The sequence below is a fragment of the Eulemur rufifrons genome, chromosome 9 (assembly GCF_041146395.1).
Source record: "Eulemur rufifrons isolate Redbay chromosome 9, OSU_ERuf_1, whole genome shotgun sequence".
Classification (NCBI taxonomy): Eukaryota; Metazoa; Chordata; class Mammalia; order Primates; family Lemuridae; genus Eulemur; species Eulemur rufifrons.
Genome location: NC_090991.1, coordinates 38,992,803 through 39,013,924, shown reverse-complemented (window position 1 = coordinate 39,013,924; position 21,122 = coordinate 38,992,803). Strand labels below are relative to the sequence as shown.

Sequence of the window (21,122 nt, the reverse complement as noted above, 5' to 3'; positions counted from 1 at the left end):
TATTTTCCACATTTTTCTTTTGTAAATTTTGTTCACAGTGCCTTTGATAGTTAAAAAAAATTAATTTCTAAGGAATGAAATTCAGTATTTTCTTTTTTGACTTCTGATTTTCATGTTATGTTTAGACAAAGCTTCCCCACTCCAAGACTATAAAAAATAGTATGCTTTCATCTAGCCCCTTTAATCACTGCATTTTTGATGCTTCAATTTGTGACCAATTTTGGTGTAAACAGTCAAATAGAAGATTCAGCTCACTACTTTTATCTACATGGCTTTGGGGCCGTACTCATCATTTATTCAATAGTTCATTTCCCATTGATTTGAAATATCATCTTTATCACACGCTAAATTCGCCTGTATACTTGATCTATTTTTGAACTCTAGTCTGTTCCATTGATCTGTCTCTTCCTGCACCAAACAAAAATGTTTTAATTTTATAACTATAAAATGTGTCAAAACCGAAAAGTGCTCGGCTTTCCCTAATTAATAATTGCAATTTTAAAATATAAAATAAAACACACTAAAGCTTATCTCCTCCCCCCACCTCCCGCCCCGTGTGTCTATCTGAAGGACAGCCGGTTCTCCTAAGGAGAAATTTTAAAAACTAACACTAAAGGAAGGAATTGAAGTGGCTCCTCTTGGGAGTGAGCATTCTTGAGCAAACCCACTGAATTTAGAGAACAACAGTCTCATTCTCTCCGGACTTTGTTGGTGCTTCCACTTCAGGTCGCAACCTCGCACACCCGCCGAGGGCTGCTGCTTTTCCCAGCTCAGCCTCTGGGGGCCGCCAGCGGGCACGACCGACTGTGGACCAGGCCCGCCTGCTGCCGTCGTGGCGTCACGTCCGGTCCCGGCCGGAAGTTTTCCGCTGGCGGACCGGGAAGTAGCTAAAGACAGGGCGATGGCAGTTCTGGAGGCCTCGCTCCGGGGAAGACCCGAAGCCACGGTGCCCCCGCGGTAGACTGGATCTGGGTGGCGGGCTCCGGGGTCCCGAGGTGAAGAGCGTCAGGGGCTGAACTGGGACCTTAGAAGGGAGACCCTTCCCTGACCCTGGGCTCTAAACTGCCTTTGCCCAGGCTGCCCCGGAAGCAGGTCAGCCTGGTATCATACCGTTCCTGAAGGGAACGGCGCCGCTCAGGCTTCATCCCCTTCACCACTACCACCAAGGCAGGTGGTAGTCCTGGGTCAGAGGTTCAAGGGTGCCTATTCTCCCTAACATCGCCTCCTTTCCACCGCCGCAGGGATGGAGGGGTCTAAGACTTCCAACAGCACCATGCAGGTGAGCTTCGTGTGCCAGCGCTGCAGCCAGCCCCTGAAACTGGACACGAGCTTCAAAATCCTGGACCGTGTCACCATTCAGGAGCTCACAGGTCAGCGAGACCCTTGGAAAGAGGGTGGTCAAGAATGCGGAAGGTGGGCAGCTTTGGAGATACAGTTCTTATGGTGGCTATCTGTGTAGTTTGCCACAGACTCGGCGTGTGAACCAGGGAAAGTTATTTCATCTCTCTTGTTCCCCCTTTTTCTCATCGGGAACGTAAAGGAGTTCTGATGTGCGCTTCTGAGAGCTTTCTGTAGCAAAAAAAAGGTCCTTATTTTTGTGCTCCTGCTTCAGAGAAAGGGAATATGTATATATAATAATCGGCATTTGTTGAAAATTTACCATATGCCAAGTGCACTACACGTATTCATTTAGTCCCTGCAACAAGCCCTGTGGAGTAATACCATCATTACATCATTTTACAGATGAGTAATTGAGGCACAGAGGGGTTAAGTGATTTACCCAAGGTCCAACAGCTGGTAAGTGGAGGAATAGAGTCTCAAAGTCCCAAGAATTGAGATGAAGTTAGAAAACAAATTGAGAAGACTGAATAGGCAGCTTAAATAAGCTTATAGGTCTGGAGTCAGTCTGCTTGGGTTTAAATCCTGGCTGTGATTTACTAGCTGAATGACTTTTTGCAAATTACTTCACCTCTGTAAGCCTTGTTTTTTTTGGTTTCTTTATTTGTAAAATGTCAAACTGCCTCATAAGGTAGTTGTGAGGTTCAAATATGACAAAGCACACAAATAGTAATATGCTGGGCAAATAGTACTCAATAGATATTAGTTGCTGTTATTAACTGATTTCTCTTTTTTCAGAGGGAATTAACTCTTTTTTTTTTTTTTGAGACAGAGTCTCACTCTGTTGCCCGGGCTAGAGTGAGTGCCGTGGCGTCAGCTTAGCTCACAGCAACCTCAAACTCCTGGGCTTAAGCGATCCTACTGCCTCAGCCTCCCGAGTAGCTGGGACTACAGGCATGCGCCACCATGCCCGGCTAATTTTTTGTATATATATATTTTAGTTGTCCATATAATTTCTTTCTATTTTTAGTAGAGACGGGGTCTCGCTCTTGCTCAGGCTGGTCTCGAACTCCTGACCTCCAGCGATCCACCCGCCTCGGCCTCCCAGAGTGCTAGGATTACAGGCGTGAGCCACCGCGCCTGGCCTGGAATTAACTCTTTAATATAGATTTTTAACTTTTTATTATGGAAAATTTCAAACATACACCGTCAAGAGAATAGTATAATGACCTCCCTTGTATCCATCCCCCAGCTGAGAGCTTCTGTCACAAAAGAAATTAGCCACATTCTGCCATTCTTATATTATCTATCATCTCCCATCCCCCACTCAATTATTATGTTTTTCACACTTTTTTAAAATGGTAAACTTTCATGCATTGAAATGTACAAATCTTAGCTGTATATTTTTGACAAATGGATATACTTACGTAATCTGGATCATTGCAATGTAGAAATGTTTCATCTTCCCTGAAAGTTTCCTTGTGTTCCTTCCCAGTTATTCTGGGGGAAAGGGAATGTTAACTTTCTTGATGGAAAATTTCAGAGTATATAATGAACCCCTGTGTACCCATCACCTAGTTTCAGCAGTAATCAACACATATTTAATCATGTTTTATCTATAGGCCCATCCATTCCTTCCCACTCCAAATTATTTTGAAGCAAATCCCAAACATAAATACCATAAATATTTCTGTATTTTTGAAAGATAAGGACTCTTTTAAAAGTAATCATGATACCATTTGCCTTAAATTTTTTAACATTTCCTTAATTTGATTTAATGGGGATGGAGAGGACAACAGATTCTTCTTTGTGTAAATGGTACTTTAAGAAAAAGTTGGAGATGGGGGTGGTCATGAGGATATTTCAGATTCTTTTCCCATGCTTTCCCATGCCTTCCTGCTTTAATAAGACTTTCTGACCCAATATTTTCCTTGCCCTTAGCTCCATTACTTACCACAGCCCAGGCGAAACCAGGAGAGACCCAGGAGGAAGAGGCTAACTCAGGAGAGGTAATAGAAGTGTCCTCTCCCTATCCTCCTCATACAATAAACATTCTAAGTGGGAGATTTGATGTGAAAACACAGGAATGCAGGCTTGGTTTCTGCAGGGTACTTGGTGCTTCTAGAGCCCCCAGATTTTGTGGATCTCTGGTTAACAAGAGACCTTCTACATGATCAGGCCACTATGCATCATTGGAGATATATAAATAGAAGTGCACCTGAGGTCACAAGGTTACTGAATGAAGCATCCATTCAAAAATGTTGGGAGAGGCTCTTTATTTGAAGCAGAATTATAAATCATCATCAGTCAGGGATAGGCTGACCTGTGTATCCAGGTTGTTCCAGGGCATTGGTTTGCATCTGTTGATCTAGCAAGTTATTAATATCCACTTCTCTCCATTCTTAAAAGCACCTTGGTTTGTACAGTGAATTGTATGATTAACCTGAACAGAAAAGATTGTCAGTGTCGTTTTTAAACTGTGATAATGTCAGTGATCCTATGGAGCGGCTGTGGAACATTCTGTGAGATAGTATTGAAGACACACCTGAGATTTATCCTGCCCAAGTAGCAAGGGAGCTGGGGTATTTACTCAGCCACTGCTGACCTCAGGTGGAGTGGGGACCATTAATTCTGGCCAGTGCTCCCTGCAGGCAGTGTAGGAGCCAGGGGCCAGAGAAAGACTTCACCAAACAGGCATAGGGGGCTGGCCGTTGAAGTCAGTAGATGTCATAAGATTTTGATCACAGATTAGTAATACCAAAATATAGAAAACATAAATTATCTACTTTGTCTATGCTATGGCAAACTTCACTGCAGTCTAATCTGCCTTTTTCCTTGTACCATGAATTTTAGGACATTCTTCTCTCCCCTACCCCTGACTGATGTTGAGAAAATGCAAATTTAGCCATAAATAGAGCATAGCATAGTTAAAAAATGCTGTTCCCCACAAAAAAAAAAAAAAAATCAAATGAGTGTTGAAGTTTGTCTGTACCATGGGTCCTTTCTAAGTCTACATATACAAGAATTAGGTAGATAATGCCCATTTTCTTCAGTCTCTGTGGTTATCCATCAAAAATAAAGCCATATAGTTCTGAGACTGTTTGGGAGATAGATTCCACCTTTATTTTTTTATTTATTTTATTTTATTTTTTACCATTTTTCTTCCTTTGTCATTATAGACTCCACCTTTAAGCTGCCAAAACTCTAATGCCTCTTATTTCTTTCCCAGGAGCCATTTATTGAAACTCGACAGGATGGTGTCTCTCGAAGATTCATCCCTCCAGCCAGGTGCCTACTACTTCTCAGCCCCCTGTTCCTTACCAAAGGCCAGTAGAATTTTAATTGAACCCAGGAATCAAGACCTGGAGCCAGGTGATGGAGATGAGTCATCACCTAGCCTCTTCAGAAAAGATGTATTCCCTTACACCTGGCCCTTTATCTTCCAGAATTAATTTTTTTCCTGTGGCCATTTACACAGTGGGAAGGGACAATAACTCTAATGATGAAGGATTGAGAAAAGTTGAGGGAGTGATGGACTAATAAAAAAGATGGGCTCTTGAGAAGTTTTCAAATAGCAGATGTCGTTAGATGTTCAGGTCCTTAGCTCTCATTGATGCAGGTGAAGGTTGCTGGCAAGGAGTATAATAAAAAACGGTCTTTCCTGATTCTCCCTCTTTTTCTACCATACACACACACACACATATCGATTTTTGATGCCCCTCCCTCCTTAGTCCATCCAGGCCAACCTTCGTGCTGAGTGCCCCTGTGGAAGACTAGCATGGCCCTCCCTTGGGAGAGAGGTACCCGTGGGAGGTCAGTCGGGCTAGGAGTGGGCATGTGCCTTGAGGCCCCTCAGCTGGTGCTTGAGAGTCTCTGCCACTGTCACTGCAGTAGGTGGAGGAAGCCTCTCTGCTCCCTCATGTGGCCCATGGGCGGGGGGCTGTCTGCAGGATGATGTCTACAGAAAGTGCCAACAGCTTCACTTTGATCGGGGAGGCATCTGATGGCGGCACCATGGAGAACCTCAGCCGAAGACTGAAGGCAAGTTGGCCCCATTCTAGTGTCAAGCAGTAGGCCTGGCTGGTAGAGGAGGTGGTTGGGCAGATAGCATGGGGGAGGCCCTACCCTAACTCTCCCACACTTCCAGGTTACTGGGGACCTTTTTGACATCATGTCGGGCCAGACAGATGTGGATCATCCACTGTGTGAGGAATGCACAGATACTCTTTTAGACCAGCTGGACACTCAGCTGAACGTCACTGAAAATGAGTGTCAGAACTACAAGTGAGTGCCTCCAGAGCCAGGGCCCTGAGCAGATACTGCTGTGAGGCTGCTTGGTCCTTACCCTAAGAGCTCTGCTCCACTCAGGCAGACGGAACAGCAGGTTCTCTCTGGTAAGTATACTCTGTGTCTTTGGCAGACGCTGTTTGGAGATCTTAGAGCAAATGAATGAGGATGACAGTGAGCAGCTACAGATGGAGCTAAAGGAGCTGGCATTAGAGGAAGAGAGGCTGATCCAGGAGCTGGAAGATGTGGAAAAGAACCGCAAGATAGTGGCAGAAAATCTTGAGAAGGTCCAGGCTGAAGCTGAGAGACTGGATCAGGAGGAAGCTCAGTGAGTACTCAGCGCATTCTCTCTTCTTGCCCTCGAGGCTCTAGGAGAAGAAATGGCTTCCAGCTGAATGTGTCTGATTAGTTTGTAAACTGTAGTCAGCTGTCAGTCAGCAGCATGTTTGCGCCAGATCCTGCATGTTGTTTCTAGGCCCTGTTTCTAGAAGTTTGTTAGGAGGGTTGTGTATGAAGAGTCAGCATGATTGTTTTCTTTTCTTCTTTTTTTTTAGAGCATTATAGAAATGAAAGAGTCAGCATGATTAAATGATAAAACGGTGTTGGTTAAATAGAATGCAGAAACCAGGGCTCTAGTCTTAGCTCTGTCCTATAGGGAATGGGCTCATTTTGATAAGTCAGCCACTTTCGAGCTGTCCTCATCTGGAAAGATGAACATATTAGCCTACATTTCTTTCCTCCTAGCTCAAAAATTTCATGGTTGTCCTTGACCTGAGAGAACCTGATGTCTAGTGGAAGAGAAACAGTATCCACTCTAACTGAAGTTGGGAAAGTGAAGGACAGAGAAAGTCAAATTTTTCAGAGTAGTATAAGAAGTTTCACTGGAAATGTTGTATGTTCACTATTTCAAGGACAGTAAGTTTATAGAAATGAAGCTATAGAAGGCCACATGTGGCCAATTCATGGAAGAAGACACTCTTACCCCATTCACCTCACTTCTGAAAAAGATGAGAAATAACAAGAGGTTTTTTGGCTTGGTTTGGGAGAGTTCTTTTTTCTTCCACCTTTTTGCATATGGGCAGCTGGAATTTGAGACATTTCTGTCCCTCCCAGGCAAAACAACTAGGGCATGTATGTTCCTCTGAGTGGGATCTATGCCAAATATAAAAAGTGCTGTAGGTAGATGTAACCATACTCACTAGTGTAAATTGTTCAGAGGCAGGGGGAGAGGGAAACTTAGCCATCAAACTCACAGCCTTCAGTGACCCCCTTGGCTGCTCACAGGTACCAGAGGGAATACAGTGAATTCAAACGACAACAGCTGGAGCTGGATGATGAGCTGAAGAGTGTAGAAAACCAGATGCGTTATGCCCAGATGCAGCTGGACAAGCTAAAGAAAACCAACGTCTTTAATGCGACCTTCCACATCTGGTAATGAGAGCTGGAGGGTGAGGAGCATCTGGAGAGCACCGCACATAGCTGGCCCTTAGCTGTTGCCCACTAAGCCAGGGTGCCCAACTCCCACAAAAGGGGGACTGTGTGCAGCCTGAGCAAGAGCGAGACCCCGTCTCTACTAAAAATAGAAAGAAATGATCTGGGCAGCTAAAAATGTATAGAAAACATTAGCCAGGCATGGTGGCGCATGCCTGTAGTCCCAGCTACTGGGGAGGCTGAGGCAGAAGGATCGCTTGAGCCCAGGAGTTTGAGGTTGCTGTGAGCTTGACGCCACGGCACTCTAACCTGGGCAACAGAGCGAAACTCTGTCTCAAAAAAAAAGGACTGTGTGGTATCTTCACTCAGCTAGGTTTCCTTCATTCCTTGTGATAGGATAGGCAGAATCAGGATATTGGAGTTCTAGAGTTTGGTGACATCCACCCTTCCAAGGAAAGGAAAGGGTCTGAGCCCTCCAGCCACATGAAAACCTGGTTAGCTGCCTGGTTCTGATTTCTTACCCCCAGGGTCATTCATATATTAATTTATTTGGTGTTTTATCCATTTAACTAATAACTGTTGAGCATCTACTACATGACAGGCACTATGTTAAGTGCTAGGAGGGTGACAGCAAACAATACAGTATGCAGTCTACCTTCTACTTACGATCTGGCGGAAGAGATGGATAAATAATAAGCAATTGTAATGCAACATGATAATGATAAGCCCAGGGTTTATGAGAATACAGAAGGGTACTTTATCCAATTGGGAGGCCACGTGGAAAGCTTCCCTCAGAGGATGTTGATGTTTAAGCTGAGAGATAAAGTAGAAGTCTGGGGAGGAGGGTGAAGGGAGAGGGTTGTTTCTGGCAAAGAGAACATGTGCAAAGAAACAGGAAAGAGGGAGTGGCGAATGCAGAGACCTGAAAGGAGCTTATTGTGACTGAAGCTTGAGCATGAAGGGGAGAGTGACCAGTTCCTAAAGGATATCATAGGCCTCATTAAGGGGTTTGAACTTGACCCAAAAGGCAGTAGGAACCATTGAATCATTTTAGGCAGGGAAGTGACATAAAATGCCACTTCATCTGCATTTTATCTCATTGACCCGCAATGTGGGAAAGGACTTGGGGGAAAGGGGTGATGATGTTAGTAAGGAGACTTGTCGGTATGAATCTAAAGAGGAAAAGAACAGTAGCGTTGATTTGGAGGGAAGTGGACAGATTTAAGAGATGTAGGAGGTAGAATCAGCAGAGTTTCTCTCAGCAGAGGTAGTTCTGAGGGGAGGAGCTGAGAGAGATCATTCAAAGATAACATCCAGGTTTCTGCTTTGGCATCTGAGCAGCAGGGGGAAAGATGATGACTCAAGCTTTGGCCATATATTTAAAGTGCTAAGGAGAGCTTGGATATATGAATCTGAAGATGAGAGATTTCGTGCTCGGTTTTGGGTGAGAGTAGGAATTCTCAAAAGTTTTAAGTAATCCCTGTATTTTCCCTGCCCTTCTACCTTCCTCTGTAGGCACAGTGGACAATTTGGCACCATCAATAACTTCAGACTGGGTCGCCTGCCCAGCGTTCCTGTGGAATGGAATGAGATTAATGCTGCTTGGGGCCAGACCGTGTTGCTGCTCCATGCCCTGGCCAATAAGATGGGTCTGAAATTTCAGAGGTAGGAAATGTAGCCCTTTCTTGAGGTGTGGTGTGTCTTTGATATAATCTGTCTCTCCAGCCTGGTACTGCTCTCCACCATGTCAAGAGCCCTTGCTGGCAGTGGCCTGGGAGTGTTCTGTGGGCAGAGACCCTGTCTGCTTCTAGTTTTCCCTCATCACACTGATCGAGCAGTCACTGAGCTGCAGGACCACAGCAGTCCCCACCCTACAATCTGTAGAACTTCAGTGTTCCTCAGGGTATTTTCAGTTTTTGTTTTTTAAATCTAAAACAAAACATAACATTTGTCCACGAAAGGCCCCAGACAATTGTATAATAAATGTGGTTTGTTCAGTAAACAAAATCTTAAACGTGGATCCTATGAGGAGGTGGGAGAGAGGGCTGAGAATAATCAAAGTCCTTGAGTAGGATGAAGAGGGAAAATCATTCTGTTGTAACTTCCCAGTGATCACTTTAGGAGGAGTCCTGTATCCATTGCTGTCTGCATCTCCATTCTAGGTATCGACTTGTTCCGTATGGAAACCATTCGTACCTGGAGTCTCTGACAGACAAATCTAAGGTACTCTGGGAAGCTCCATTTTCACTGGAACACAGAATTCTTAGACCTTCTAACAAAATGGATGGTTTGCTTTGATGCTGGCATTATTCACTTTCTTTCTTAGACTATCTCGTGAAGAGCCAATGTTGTGTTCAGTATCTTGTCTAGTTCAGGTTTAGCTCTTTGGAGCTTATAGAGAAAAATTAGGTTTTTCCAGTCTGTTGAGAAGGGATGTGGGCAGGTCAGAGGAGGATGTGTGCACTAGGATAGAGAAAGAATCCCAGTGATATAGATGTTACAGGTTGAGTATCCCTTATCCGAAATGTTGGGACCCAGAGTATTTCAGATTAGGGATTTTTTTCAGATTTTGGAATATTTGCATATAATGAGATATCTTGGGGAAGGGGACCCAAGTCTAAACATGAAATTCATGTATACTTCATTTATACCTTATACACATAGGCTAACAGAAATTTAATACATTATTTTAAATAATTTTGTGCATGAAACAAAGTTTGTGTACATTGAACCATCAGAAAGCAAAGGTGTCAGGTGTGGAATTTTCCACTTGTGGTGTCATGTTGGTGCTCAAAAAGTTTCAGGTTTTGGAGCATTTTGGATTTCAGATTTTCAGATTAGGGATGCTCAACCTGTGGGACATTTCCACTGATAGTGAAATGGTTCTATGTGCATTGTTATTTGCCCAAGATTATTGTATTGTTAAAGGTTGTGGAAGATAGAGTCTAGCCACAATACATGTTTCCAGTGGGGTACAGGCAGAACATGACTTACAGATAAATAGGTTTGGAAACAGTCTCTGGTGGCCTGCCTTGGTGTCACACCGATAGCCAGTTCTCTCTTCTTGGACAGGAGCTGCCGTTATACTGTTCTGGTGGATTGCGGTTTTTCTGGGACAACAAGTTTGACCATGCAATGGTGGCTTTTCTGGACTGTGTGCAGCAGTTCAAAGAAGAGGTTGAGAAAGGCGAGACACGTTTTTGTCTTCCTTACAGGTCAGTATCCCCCAAAACTGAGTGAATCTATAGTAGGACCAAACTGGACAGAATTGAAGTGACAGTAAGAATGGAGGCAAAACATAGTATAAATGGTGGGAAAGCAAAAAATGGTGCAGAATCATAGGACACTGATGGGCAAAAACTGATCCAACACTACAAGCAGGACAGAATGTGACCACTGGTCCCTGGAGTAAAAGAATGTTGCCTTAGATGGTTTTGGGGATTTTCTTGGCACAGAGCTCAAGCCTGCTCTCCAATTTCAGAAAAGTTTTTCCTTGAAGCTCTTGGAAATATACAGGAATGCTTCTTCTGGTCAAATTTTGTAGGAGCCCAGTGATGGATGGAAACCTAAGTTCTTACCTAGAGTAAGGCTGCTTCTATCACCCCAAAACAAAGCATTTCTTTTCTTCTGCCTCCCTTCTCCCCCAACGAGTTCACGGATGCCTAGGAAAACAGTGAGGAGTACTGTAACCCTCGCTCACTCCCTGCTTCAAGGCTTCTCTTCAGTTTGGGTGTGTGTCCTGTCCCTGTACTCTGCAATGACAATGAGGCTCTTGTGACAGTCTCCTTGATTTTTGGCTTTCATGCAAATCCAAAATACACTCCCGTTCCTCACCAAGTGTTCTTTAATAGATAAAGTGACGTGAATGGTCCCATGATCAAGTCCCTGCCCATTTGCCTGAACTGACTTAACTCGGATCTGTTACTAATGAGTTCTGCTGTGTCCATCTGCAGGATGGATGTGGAGAAAGGCAAAATTGAAGACACAGGAGGCAGCGGCGGCTCCTATTCTATCAAAACCCAGTTTAACTCTGAGGAACAGTGGACAAAAGCTCTCAAGTTCATGTTGACGAATCTTAAGTGGGGTCTTGCTTGGGTATCCTCACAATTTTATAACAAATGACTTTCGTTTTTCCTTAGGGGGATGTTTGCCTTAAAGGCTTTAAAGTTTGTTTTGTTTGCAAAAATGTTTTAAATTAAATTTGAGTAATATTAAACAGCACATGTTTACAATACCAAAAGAAAGAATCCACAAAAGCCACTTTATTTTAAAATATCATATGACAGTTTTCAGAGCTACAACATGCCATGTATAGCTGCCAGCCCTTGTCATAGTTTTGACTCTTAACCCCTTGTCTTCCTTTCCCTTTCTCCCCTGAAAAGAACTAATTTAAGTTTGCTTTTTTTTTTTTTTTTAACTGAGTTGAATTGAGATCAATGTGTTTTCACTGGATTTTATCTCTCTCAACTTCCTGCACTTACAATATGAAATAGAAACTTTTGTCTCCACTGAGACGGTGATATGTTTGAGTCGCACAGTTGGATAACGTGGGAAAATGACATCTAAGCTTTGCCTGGTCACCATGTGATGTGATCAGAAACTTGAAATTTAACACTTCTCCTCACTTGGTTCTAGTACTGGATGCCTACTCTGCTCTGTGTTAGAGATATGAAATGGTGTTTGATGTTGTTTGAGACATTATGGAGAGATTTAATTATTTGTAATAAAAGATTTGCTACAGTCTGATAACTGTCCAGAGGTACACTGTTGGGTTTTTCTTTAACTAAAATAGAGTACTTTGTATTCTGGGAGAATTGAGTTCAAGTGCAGGTATGTGGAAGTTCTGCTGAAAAAATGTTTAGAGATGAGTTTGTTTTAGTTTTAAAAAGAGACACTAGTAAAATAGATAGCTGTTGAGGAAGCTCTATTTGTATAAATCTCAATAACAGAACAGAAATGTTAAACTAACTTTAAGGGGAAATAGGGGCAGGATTGGGAGTGAAAAAAGGGGGAAATAAGGGCTACCTCTTTGATGCTCAGTCAAGGTCACCCAGATAGTCTCTGTTTTCTAGCCCCATGTCTGATGTTCCCTCTTAATAAAATTAAGTTAAAGAAAAGCCATAAATTATCTTGTTAAACAAAAGTGAACCAACTTCACTAATCTCTCTCTTCTCAGCTCTTTGACATTTTCAGTCTGATAAGACAAAAGGACATGCTTGTCCACCTCAACGCTTTCTCTGATGCAGAAAAATAAGCATGGAATTGGGATACAAAATACATTTTAAGAGACTTGGAACTTTTGTGCCCCGAGTATGAAAGTAAACAGAGGGAAGCATGAGTGCAGTGGCGGAAGGCTGTTTATATTTGGCGGATTCAGCCTGCCTCATGTGTTAGAGGAAGCAGCAGCCCTCAGAGGTCTGGCTGCCAGGTGGGGAGGAACAGGCTGCTGTCGCCTCGGAGTGTTGGCTCCCACGCTGTGAGTCAGGATTGCATAAGAGAACTCAGCAATGCTCGCCAAGGCAATGCCAGTGATGCTCTGCAAATGTCCCATGACCTTCAGAAATAGAGACAGATTTCTTATTACCAAGTAATCTCTACATATTTTAGTGTACAAACACACAGATTACTTGGGGTATTCTCTCAGGCCAAATGTAAATTTTTTCATGTCTCTGAACTTACATAGAAGATCAAATCCAGATTCCAGTGTTTGCCAGTGGCCAAATTACATTGGGGTACCTTTGCCCTGATAGTGTTAGCACAGAACATTTCTGCTAGACATTTCCCTCTGCTGGAGATAAGTTTTGTGAAATACAAGGGGGATATTTAGGCCTTGACCTTTTCTTTATTTGTGAGGATATATACTTACTGGACTTTAACATAATAGGGGATCATAATTATAAAGGGAAACGAGCAAGCTGAACTTGGGCCTCCATTTCCAATTTCCTAAGAGGAAAACTAAAGAAAACATTTCAGTCCTCCTAGTTTTTTCCCTCAAATCCTGCTCACCCATCCTAATCCTGAGTCTTGGCACTTATCTTCTGTAGGTTGTCTTCTGCTTTCCTTTTACTGATGGAGGACTGCTTTCTATTAAATGAATTCTGACATTGCTGGTCCTGCTCAGTGGTGCATACCTGGCTCCAACACTCATGGTTTTGGATGAAAGCACTTGCTGCAATGATTCCTACTGCCAACAGCATGAAGTCTTCCTTCACTGAAATGAACTTTTCCCTGAGTGATTAAAACCATATTAATTTTAGAGCTACAATGAAACTTGATCTTCCAAATCCTAGGATCATAGAACTTCAACTATGAATTATTTTGATCATCTTGGATTTTTAGACATGGAAGGAAATGGTCAAGTAATAGCCCACTGACCTGCTCCCCCACCCTACCCCAACTCAACCGGGATTGAAACAGGAGTCTGGTGTCTGAGTGGTTTATAGGCCTTTTGTTGTTCCATCTGTCTCCTTAACAAACGTAACTGTGAAGCTTTTAACCAGTCTGTCTTTACAGTAATCAAACACTTTTGTCCAAGTCGTAACCCTGTGACCAGCTTTTTTTCCTAAGTGACTATAAAAGCAGTCCAGTAATCTCAAGTTATAAGCAGGTATAAAGGAAGAACAAGGAAAGAAAATATGTTAATGAATTGAAGTAATTTAAATTTAAAAGTAAAAGCCTTTAGGGTTTTCCTGATTGGGCTCAGTCATCTGCATCCAAGCATATATTGAAAGTTAATGAGAACGAGGTAACCTGTGTAGGTTACCTGTAGACTGGATGCCTTGCTAGGTTAATTCCATTCCCCAAGTTCTTGTGGTTTGTTCCTCATTCCCTGTACCTGGAAGGAGCCTACCATACAGCAGTTGCCCTACCCTTGCAGCTGACTTGGTGTAGAGTTCTCAATTGAAGTCCTCAGCAGGCTGTCATATATGGGTTCATGCAGAAGATAGACCAGGTCAAGCAGGGTCAGGCAGGTTGCATGCAGCTGTGTGACTGGAACCAAACAGCCGTTGTATCCTAGGTGGAGTATGGGCATGGTGGGGAGCATTAGTGGATCTTATCTGATCATAACCACAGCTGTCTTGTGACATAAAGCTGTGGAGCTGCTATCGTGCTTCCTGGTTGCTATATTCTACTATAAAAAATCTGTTTAGCTGGAGATCAATTTTAAAGGACAAAGGGAGGGGTAGAGAAACCTCCATCTATAGTATATATACAATTAGGGAACACTTGTTCCTCTCTTATCTTATGCCTCTCCATAAAATCAACTCTTTGATACTGCAATAAAGAAGTACCTAGTGAGTCCAAACAGAAACCAGTGGCTAAGACCTCTGAACTTCATTCCCTGACAAGTGCCAGAGGGACACTTTTTCAGTCAGCCAGAGACAAGAGACACCATCAGGCTTCCCATTGCTTCTCACTGGCAAGTTCTGCCCACCACTCCCAAAGCCCTCTGCACAATTTTTATTGCCTTCTATGGAAGTCTCCAACCCACATTCCCTGATGCTCTTAATAAAGTACCTAAAACCTCTAGGAGCATCTCTACATATGCCAGGGGAGTGGGCAGATTGATTTGGAAGTTCAGGGACTTCAAAACATCAAGCTCTGACTCCAGCAGTTCTTCTTTAGTGTACAGATACCCTAGAGCCTGGAGGAAACTCAAGACTGTAACGTTGCTGATTATCTGAGGAAAGAAAAACAAAACAGGGAGAGGGAGAGAAGGATGTCAGGACAAGGGTCATGTATCTTGGCAGAGTACACAAAGCCCTTCACCATCCAGCCCATGCCTTCATCTCCAGTCTTGTCTCTTGGTCATTCCCCCCTCACACTCTGATTATAATTCAGAATTACTTGCAGGTCCCAAACCCACCACGCTCTCCTTTTCCAAGCCACCACACACGGTGTTTTCTGTACCTGGATCTCTCTTCCTTTCCTCTCCCTGCTCTCCCTAACTCTTCTCTCTTTTCTCTTAGGACCCACCCATCTCCCACTTACCCCCACTTCTAGAAGTCATTTTCTCTAAATATACTTCCTTGACTCACCAAGGCTGATGAGGTACATTCAAAACCCTCTGTATTTACACTAATCAGAGCACTTTTCCACACTATTTGAATGTGTGTCTTTTCCCATTACATAATACATTCCTTGAGAGCACAGACAGTATTTTTACTGTTGTAGCTATGGCACCTAGTGCAGCATCTGGCCATAGAATAAACTCAGTAAATATTTGCTGGATGAATGATATTTTACTGTATCAGCATTGGGTAGTGATGTGGAAACATTTTATCCTCTATAAATGTAATAGTTCACCTTCAATGCCGATAGGTATGTTGGCAATTCAGGCACCTTATGTAAACTGTCCTTGATTCCAAGGGGAGGAAAGGTGACCTGTGTGAATGATGGCTTCGGCCCAGCAATTACACTTTGGGAACAGAACAGAACTTCAGGCTATTTAATAACTGCCTCCGTGTGACTCTGTGTGTGTGTGTGTGTGTGTGTGTGTGTGTGTGTAGGAGGTATGCTCAGGAAGCATAATTACACTCTGGAATTTGCACATGAGTATTATCACCTAGCCTGAGAGCAGGGTTCTCACAGCCATCTTTGGATGAGCGGCTTTCTTTCTAACGCTCAGGTGACTGTGAGCAACCTCAGTTCCTTACTTTGTAGTGGAAGGAAAGTTTGCTGGCCAGCTGGACACATGACACAAGACGGAGGGTAAACTTGTTGAAAAGCTGCTCTCTCAGAGCCCTCCAGTCATGAGACTCTGTCTTCTCGTTATCTCTCTGCTGGACTGTGGCTTGCCTGCAGATGTTCTCTGCCTGTTTAACCATAAACCTATGCAAGGAAGGGAAGGAGAGAGTAAGCAATCCACACCCACACCAACTAAAGGGAGTTTGTGCTTCAAACTATGCTACATTTTATTCTCTCCAATATCAATTGCTGGCTAAGAAATTTACATTTGCAAGTTAGAGAGGGTGTAAAACCAGGCCTTAGGTTAAGGGGCAACTAAGCAGGACTTTTCTTAAAGATTTAGGGACATTAGCCATTCTGAGAAGCACCACTCACAAAGGCCTTATACTGAGGGCTTTACCTTTCTAGGATTTCTACAGCCAGGTAGCTCACAGATTTCTCCAGACACCATTGTTCAGACAGGAGAAAAACAAACTCTGCCAAAACAGGAAAAAAGAGCCTAATTCACAAGATGCAACCAAAACCACTCTGTGAACTCTTGGCGTTGTGTAAAAGCCATGATGGGGCCCAGGGAGGAGGGTCAGGAGGTGAGAAAGATGAGACTGAAACAACCAAAGCTGAGCTTGGTTTCCTTTGCTGCCAGTAGGCAGATCAGAGGCATGAAAAAGAGGCTGATCAAGTGCCAAAGACAAGAGCTTACCAAGCCCCCTCAGTAACCCCTGAGCTTCATGTGGGTCTCAGCTGATAAAAGACTTGGCCAGTTACAAACATACCAGCTGGTCCAGTTGGCCTCTACACCATGCTGGGAGCCCCCAGCTTCAAGGAAGATTATTGGATGGATAAAAACCTTAACCCCATCTTCTGTTTTCAGTGGAATGTTGGCAGGAACAGAAAGGTCCCTTCTGGAGCTTCAGTATTCTTTATGACATTGTTTGTTTAGTAACCACCCTCTGGAGAACTCCTATTGCTTTACAAACACGATTCACCTTACAGCTGGACACCGTCTCTCCACCAGTTTGTTGGATAAATCTGTGTGGCTGAGCCTCTCCCCAGGAGCAAGTTTATTACTGCGCAGTGGCTTGAAGAAACATCCCCTAAATCAAGGATCATATCCCAATTTGGGGAGAGGGAATCTTTAGGAAGGTGGGAAGGGTGAGATTCCTTGGCAAGATTTTAACCCACCTCTGTTTCTCTTTGAAAGAACAGCCCCAGATAGAATTCTATTTAGCTTGCAATATCATTAGAGGGTGGAAACAAGGGCAAATGTCAGTTCGCAACAAAGAAGCCTCCTGCAGACCCAGGAATTTTTGGCGTTGATCAGCAAAGAATTATACATATAGTCAAATTATCATATGTCTTCTGAGAAATTTTTCTTTCTTAGGAAAGAACTATAAAATAGTTAAGCTAGCACAAGACAGTTTAATGATCTCCTTGACACACATTACACGTAGATATATCTATAAAAACTTATTGTTACAGAACCTTAGAATACATAATTGTATGTTATTACCCAATCCTTTTGGCTTTATGTCTTAGTTTTGCTCTTTGTGTGTGTGTGTGCAATTGGTTTATTTTTGTTTGGTTTTAGTTTGAATTATCTGGGCATTTGTTTCTATTTTCCTGTTGTTTTTTGGTTTGTTTGTTTTTTGTTTCCTGTTTGTTTGTTTTTTAAGAGACTGTTTCACTGTGTCATTGACCAGGCTGGAGTGCAGTGGTGCGTTTCATAGCTCACTGCAACCTTCAACTCCTGGGCTCAAGCAATCCTCCCACCTCAGTGTCCCGAGTAGCTAGGACCACAGGTGTGGGCCACCACACTGGCTAATTTTTTTTAAAAAAAATTTTTGGTAGAGATGAGGTCTCCCTGTGTTGCCCAGGCTGGTCTTGAACTCCTTCCCTCAAGTGATCCTCCCGCTTTGGCCTCACAAAGTGCTGGGATTACAGGCATAAACCACCACACCCAGCCCTGTCTTCCATTCTAATTTGCCAAGAAAACTGAGCTTGGGTTAGGTGGAAAGGATGAGGGTTACCCCTTTCCCTCACTACCAGCCCCACCTCCTCCGCTTACAAACATACTCAGATTTACTATTAACTAAAAGACCCTCCCTTCTGCCCTCTTAAACTGGGGCTCTATCTCTCTCCTTGCTATCATTGTTGAATTTCCTGAAAGCCTGCCTTACACACCTGCTGCTTTCACTTCATCATTTTCTCCCTAATTTTCTCAATTTGGCTTCTACCTTTACCAACTTGCCGAAATGATCTTAAACGTCAGCAAGTATGTCCAAATTGTTAAATATCATGGCCTTTTTACAATCCTCGTTTCTGTTGATATCCCTGAAGCACATGAAACTGCTGACCATCATCCTCTTGAAACTCTTCTCTTGGCTTCCAAAAGCCCCTTGGTTCTGTTCCTGTCTCCCAAAACCACTCCTTTTATTTCCTTCACAACTCTTCTTCCTACTCCAATTCCCTGAACACAAAATGTTTCCCAGGGAACTGTCCTTGGCCTGCTTCTCTTTTTTCTTTCTAGAAGCTCATTTCTCTGCCACAGTTTCAACAATATCATTATGAAGACAACTTGCAAACATTTATCTCTAGTTCTGACCTCCCTTCTGACCTACTTTTTTAAACAACTTGCTATAACCCTTCCTCTAGACGTTCTGAAAGCACCTGAAACTCAGTAGATCCAAAACCCAAGCTATCATCTGTCCTAAACAATTCTTAAATTCATCCACAGCAGACCCCAGATTTTGCCTCTGAAATGTTTTTAAGCCATCCTCCCATGTCCTTCCCTCTTCCCTATCACCTAGACCACTGGCGCAGACCCCCAGCCTGCCTACCTCCCATCTCTCTCTAGGGGAATCCTTCCTTTATATCACTGCCAAAATAATGTTTACTAAGGCAGAGGTTATATAGTCTTAGCACTCCCTTATTTAAAAACCTTCAATGTCTTTTTGTTGTCCTACTAAAACAAGTATAAACTCCTCCCCTTGACATTCAGTCTTCCACGTGGAATGCCTCCAAACTACCTTTTTCTGGTCTTAATTTCAACCACTCTTCCCAGGCTCTGGCCAAGGTGGACTGCACTGTACCCATTTCCGTGGCTTTACTCATGCTATCCCTCTTCACCAGCCAAACTGGCATCCTTCCTTCAAAGTCTACCTGAAACCTGGACCACTCCCTGCATTCTTCCTATCACCTGTCACTCCTTTCCATCCCTATAGCTTGTTTTATCTCCCTCTTATGCCACTTAACCGTTTGTACCTAGTCATTTGCATATTTGGCCTAATACCCCTCAAAGATTGCATATGGCTTGAAAGCAAGGACTATATTTCTATTTCATCCTTCTGCCCAGGCAATGTCACTAATAATTACACATGTGGAAGAAATCAAGGGTAGAGCACTGGTGTATATTGTTTATCACTATATCTCTGGCACCTGGCAGCTAGTAGGTGTTAACGAAAATTCTTTGAATGAATAAAATAAATTGAATCTCAAGGTCGGTGCCTCAAAGCCAGATACCCCAGCCCCCCATACCCCCGGCCCTGCAGCCACACCCACGATCCGGGTCTCTCTGAAGCTGCCCATCCGACCCGCAGCCTCCTGCACTGCTTGCTCATTCTGTTGGGCCAAGTGAAGCAGAGCGTCTTCGATCGTCTCTGTGGCAACAGCTCCAAACTGAAAGTCACTGACGGAGGCCAACCTTGGCCTCATAGGTCCGTCCATATTCACCAGCCTCTTGGAGCACCTGGACGGTTCGCTGAATGTATAAACCGGCCTCCCTAGATTCTCCCCAGTCTTCCGCCACATCCTGGATTCTTCGTCCCCTTCCAATGTGCTTGTCCTCACCTCAAGGGTGAGGAAAACCCAATTCCCACCACCGCCTCGCCTCTTCACAGCTTTTTCACTCCCCAACGGCCGCGGACCTGTCAGCCAATCAGAAAGCCCGGCCGCTTCCCACCTCCCCCACCCTTCCCCTCTGGCCAAGAGTCGCGGCTCTGCCCGGAAATGGGCACGAGGACTACAACTCCCAGCGCGCGCAGGGGCCAAGGACTACTGTTCCCAGAGAGCCCCGCGCCTGAGGACTGCGAAGGGTGGTGCGGCAACATGGCGGCGTCAGGAGCTGGTGATCCCGTTGATGATGCTAAGAGTGGAAAAGCCCCGTTCGCTCAGCGTATCGACCCAACTCGCGAGAAACTGACTCCCGCGCAACTGCAATTCATGCGGCAGGTGCAGCTTGCCCAGTGGCAGAAGACGCTGCCACAGCGCCGGACCCGAAACATCGTGACCGGCCTAGGCATCGGGGCCCTGGTCTTAGCTATTTGTATCCGTCCGGGCTCTAGACTCATGGAGACCGCATGTGGGGTTAGGGGAAGGGGAACAGAAGAGTTTAGGAGGGCTGAGGCAGCCATTTAATGTTTGGGTGCAATGGGGTTAATACCTTACCTTGTCATTCTAAGGTACTCTTTTAGTATGATTTGTTGGTAACAACAATAGTTGTGGGTCAGGGCTCAGAAAGAGCAGTGGACTGGAGGCTGGGATCATTGATTTGGGAGAATGGGAGGGTAACAAGGGTGGTAGAGCACGTCTAAGAAAAGGGAATGTGCATATTCCATTTCCTGAACCCACCTCCCCAGATGGTTACACCTTCTACTCGGTGTCCCAGGAGCGTTTCCTGGATGAGCTGGAAGACGAGGCCAAAGCCGCCCGAGCCCGAGCTCTGGCAAGGGCATCAGGATCCTAATCTGGATGGGTATTGCACATCTCCAACCTGCGGGAGCTCCTTCACATGGTGGATGATGCCCCACGACCCTGTAGAAATCGAAGCCTACTCACAGCATCGCTGGCCTTCTCACTAACCTTGGACCATGATTGAGCCAGAGAAGCCAAGGACTTAATGCATTTGGCCACCGTCAAGGGAACACTGCCCACCTCGTACTCACTGTGTGCAGTGACTGAGCCCTTCTTGTAGTTTGTTTCCTTGTTTGGCGGGTGCACGACCTTGGTTTTTCCCAAAGTTTCTGACTTTGTGGTTTACCCTTTTCACTTCCCAGGGGCACAACTGTTATGGGGATTGGTGTAGCAGCTCTGTGCAGTGCTGGAGCCCAAAGTGGGAAAGATGGGGTCAAGTTGAGAATAATAAACTGAGTCATCTCTCCTGGAGCCAAGTGAGTGTGTGGGGGCTGAGACTCATAGTATTTCATACTGGAAAGCTCCACAGGCAGTAGCTGTGGTGGTGGTGGCGTTGCCCCAGGGAACTGTAAATGTTTAACTATAATTACTTTTTCCATGAGATCTTTCCACCCGATTTAAGGGAAAGATCACTGGGCTGTTTGGGACTGAACTACCTCTTAGGGGAAGAAAGGTCACTCTTCTGTTCT

At 44.2% G+C, this 21,122-nt stretch overlaps 3 protein-coding genes across 4 annotated transcripts; 2 read left to right on the top strand and 1 right to left on the bottom strand.

The window, feature by feature from the left end:
- Positions 1 to 870: 870 nt before the first annotated feature.
- Positions 871 to 11,303, top strand: BECN1 (beclin 1). 2 transcript variants are annotated; one of them, XM_069481466.1, is made up of 12 exons: positions 871 to 995; positions 1,242 to 1,370; positions 3,280 to 3,347; positions 4,568 to 4,626; positions 5,289 to 5,379; positions 5,486 to 5,622; positions 5,759 to 5,953; positions 6,910 to 7,056; positions 8,572 to 8,721; positions 9,219 to 9,279; positions 10,129 to 10,271; positions 11,010 to 11,303. In XM_069481466.1, exons 2-12 carry the CDS (start codon positions 1,244 to 1,246, stop codon positions 11,176 to 11,178), a joined length of 1,347 nt encoding a protein of 448 aa, XP_069337567.1. In that variant the 5' UTR covers positions 871 to 995; positions 1,242 to 1,243; the 3' UTR covers positions 11,179 to 11,303. The 2 variants fall into 2 exon arrangements, with proteins under 2 accessions (XP_069337567.1, XP_069337568.1); XM_069481467.1 differs by lacking the exons at positions 5,289 to 5,379; positions 5,486 to 5,622; positions 10,129 to 10,271.
- Positions 11,304 to 12,439: 1,136 nt separating this feature from the next.
- On the bottom strand, positions 12,440 to 19,467 carry CNTD1 (cyclin N-terminal domain containing 1). The gene is made up of 7 exons (XM_069481465.1): positions 19,299 to 19,467; positions 16,145 to 16,220; positions 15,714 to 15,888; positions 14,575 to 14,737; positions 13,926 to 14,070; positions 13,188 to 13,284; positions 12,440 to 12,610 (listed from the first exon to the last, which is right to left on the bottom strand). Exons 1-7 carry the CDS (start codon positions 19,465 to 19,467, stop codon positions 12,440 to 12,442), a joined length of 996 nt encoding a protein of 331 aa, XP_069337566.1.
- Positions 19,468 to 19,825: 358 nt separating this feature from the next.
- COA3 (cytochrome c oxidase assembly factor 3) lies at positions 19,826 to 20,913 on the top strand. Its single transcript, XM_069481464.1, has 2 exons — positions 19,826 to 20,065; positions 20,379 to 20,913. The coding sequence occupies exons 1-2, from the start codon at positions 19,849 to 19,851 to the stop codon at positions 20,483 to 20,485; spliced, it is 324 nt and encodes a 107-aa protein (XP_069337565.1). The 5' UTR covers positions 19,826 to 19,848; the 3' UTR covers positions 20,486 to 20,913.
- Positions 20,914 to 21,122: the final 209 nt, after the last annotated feature.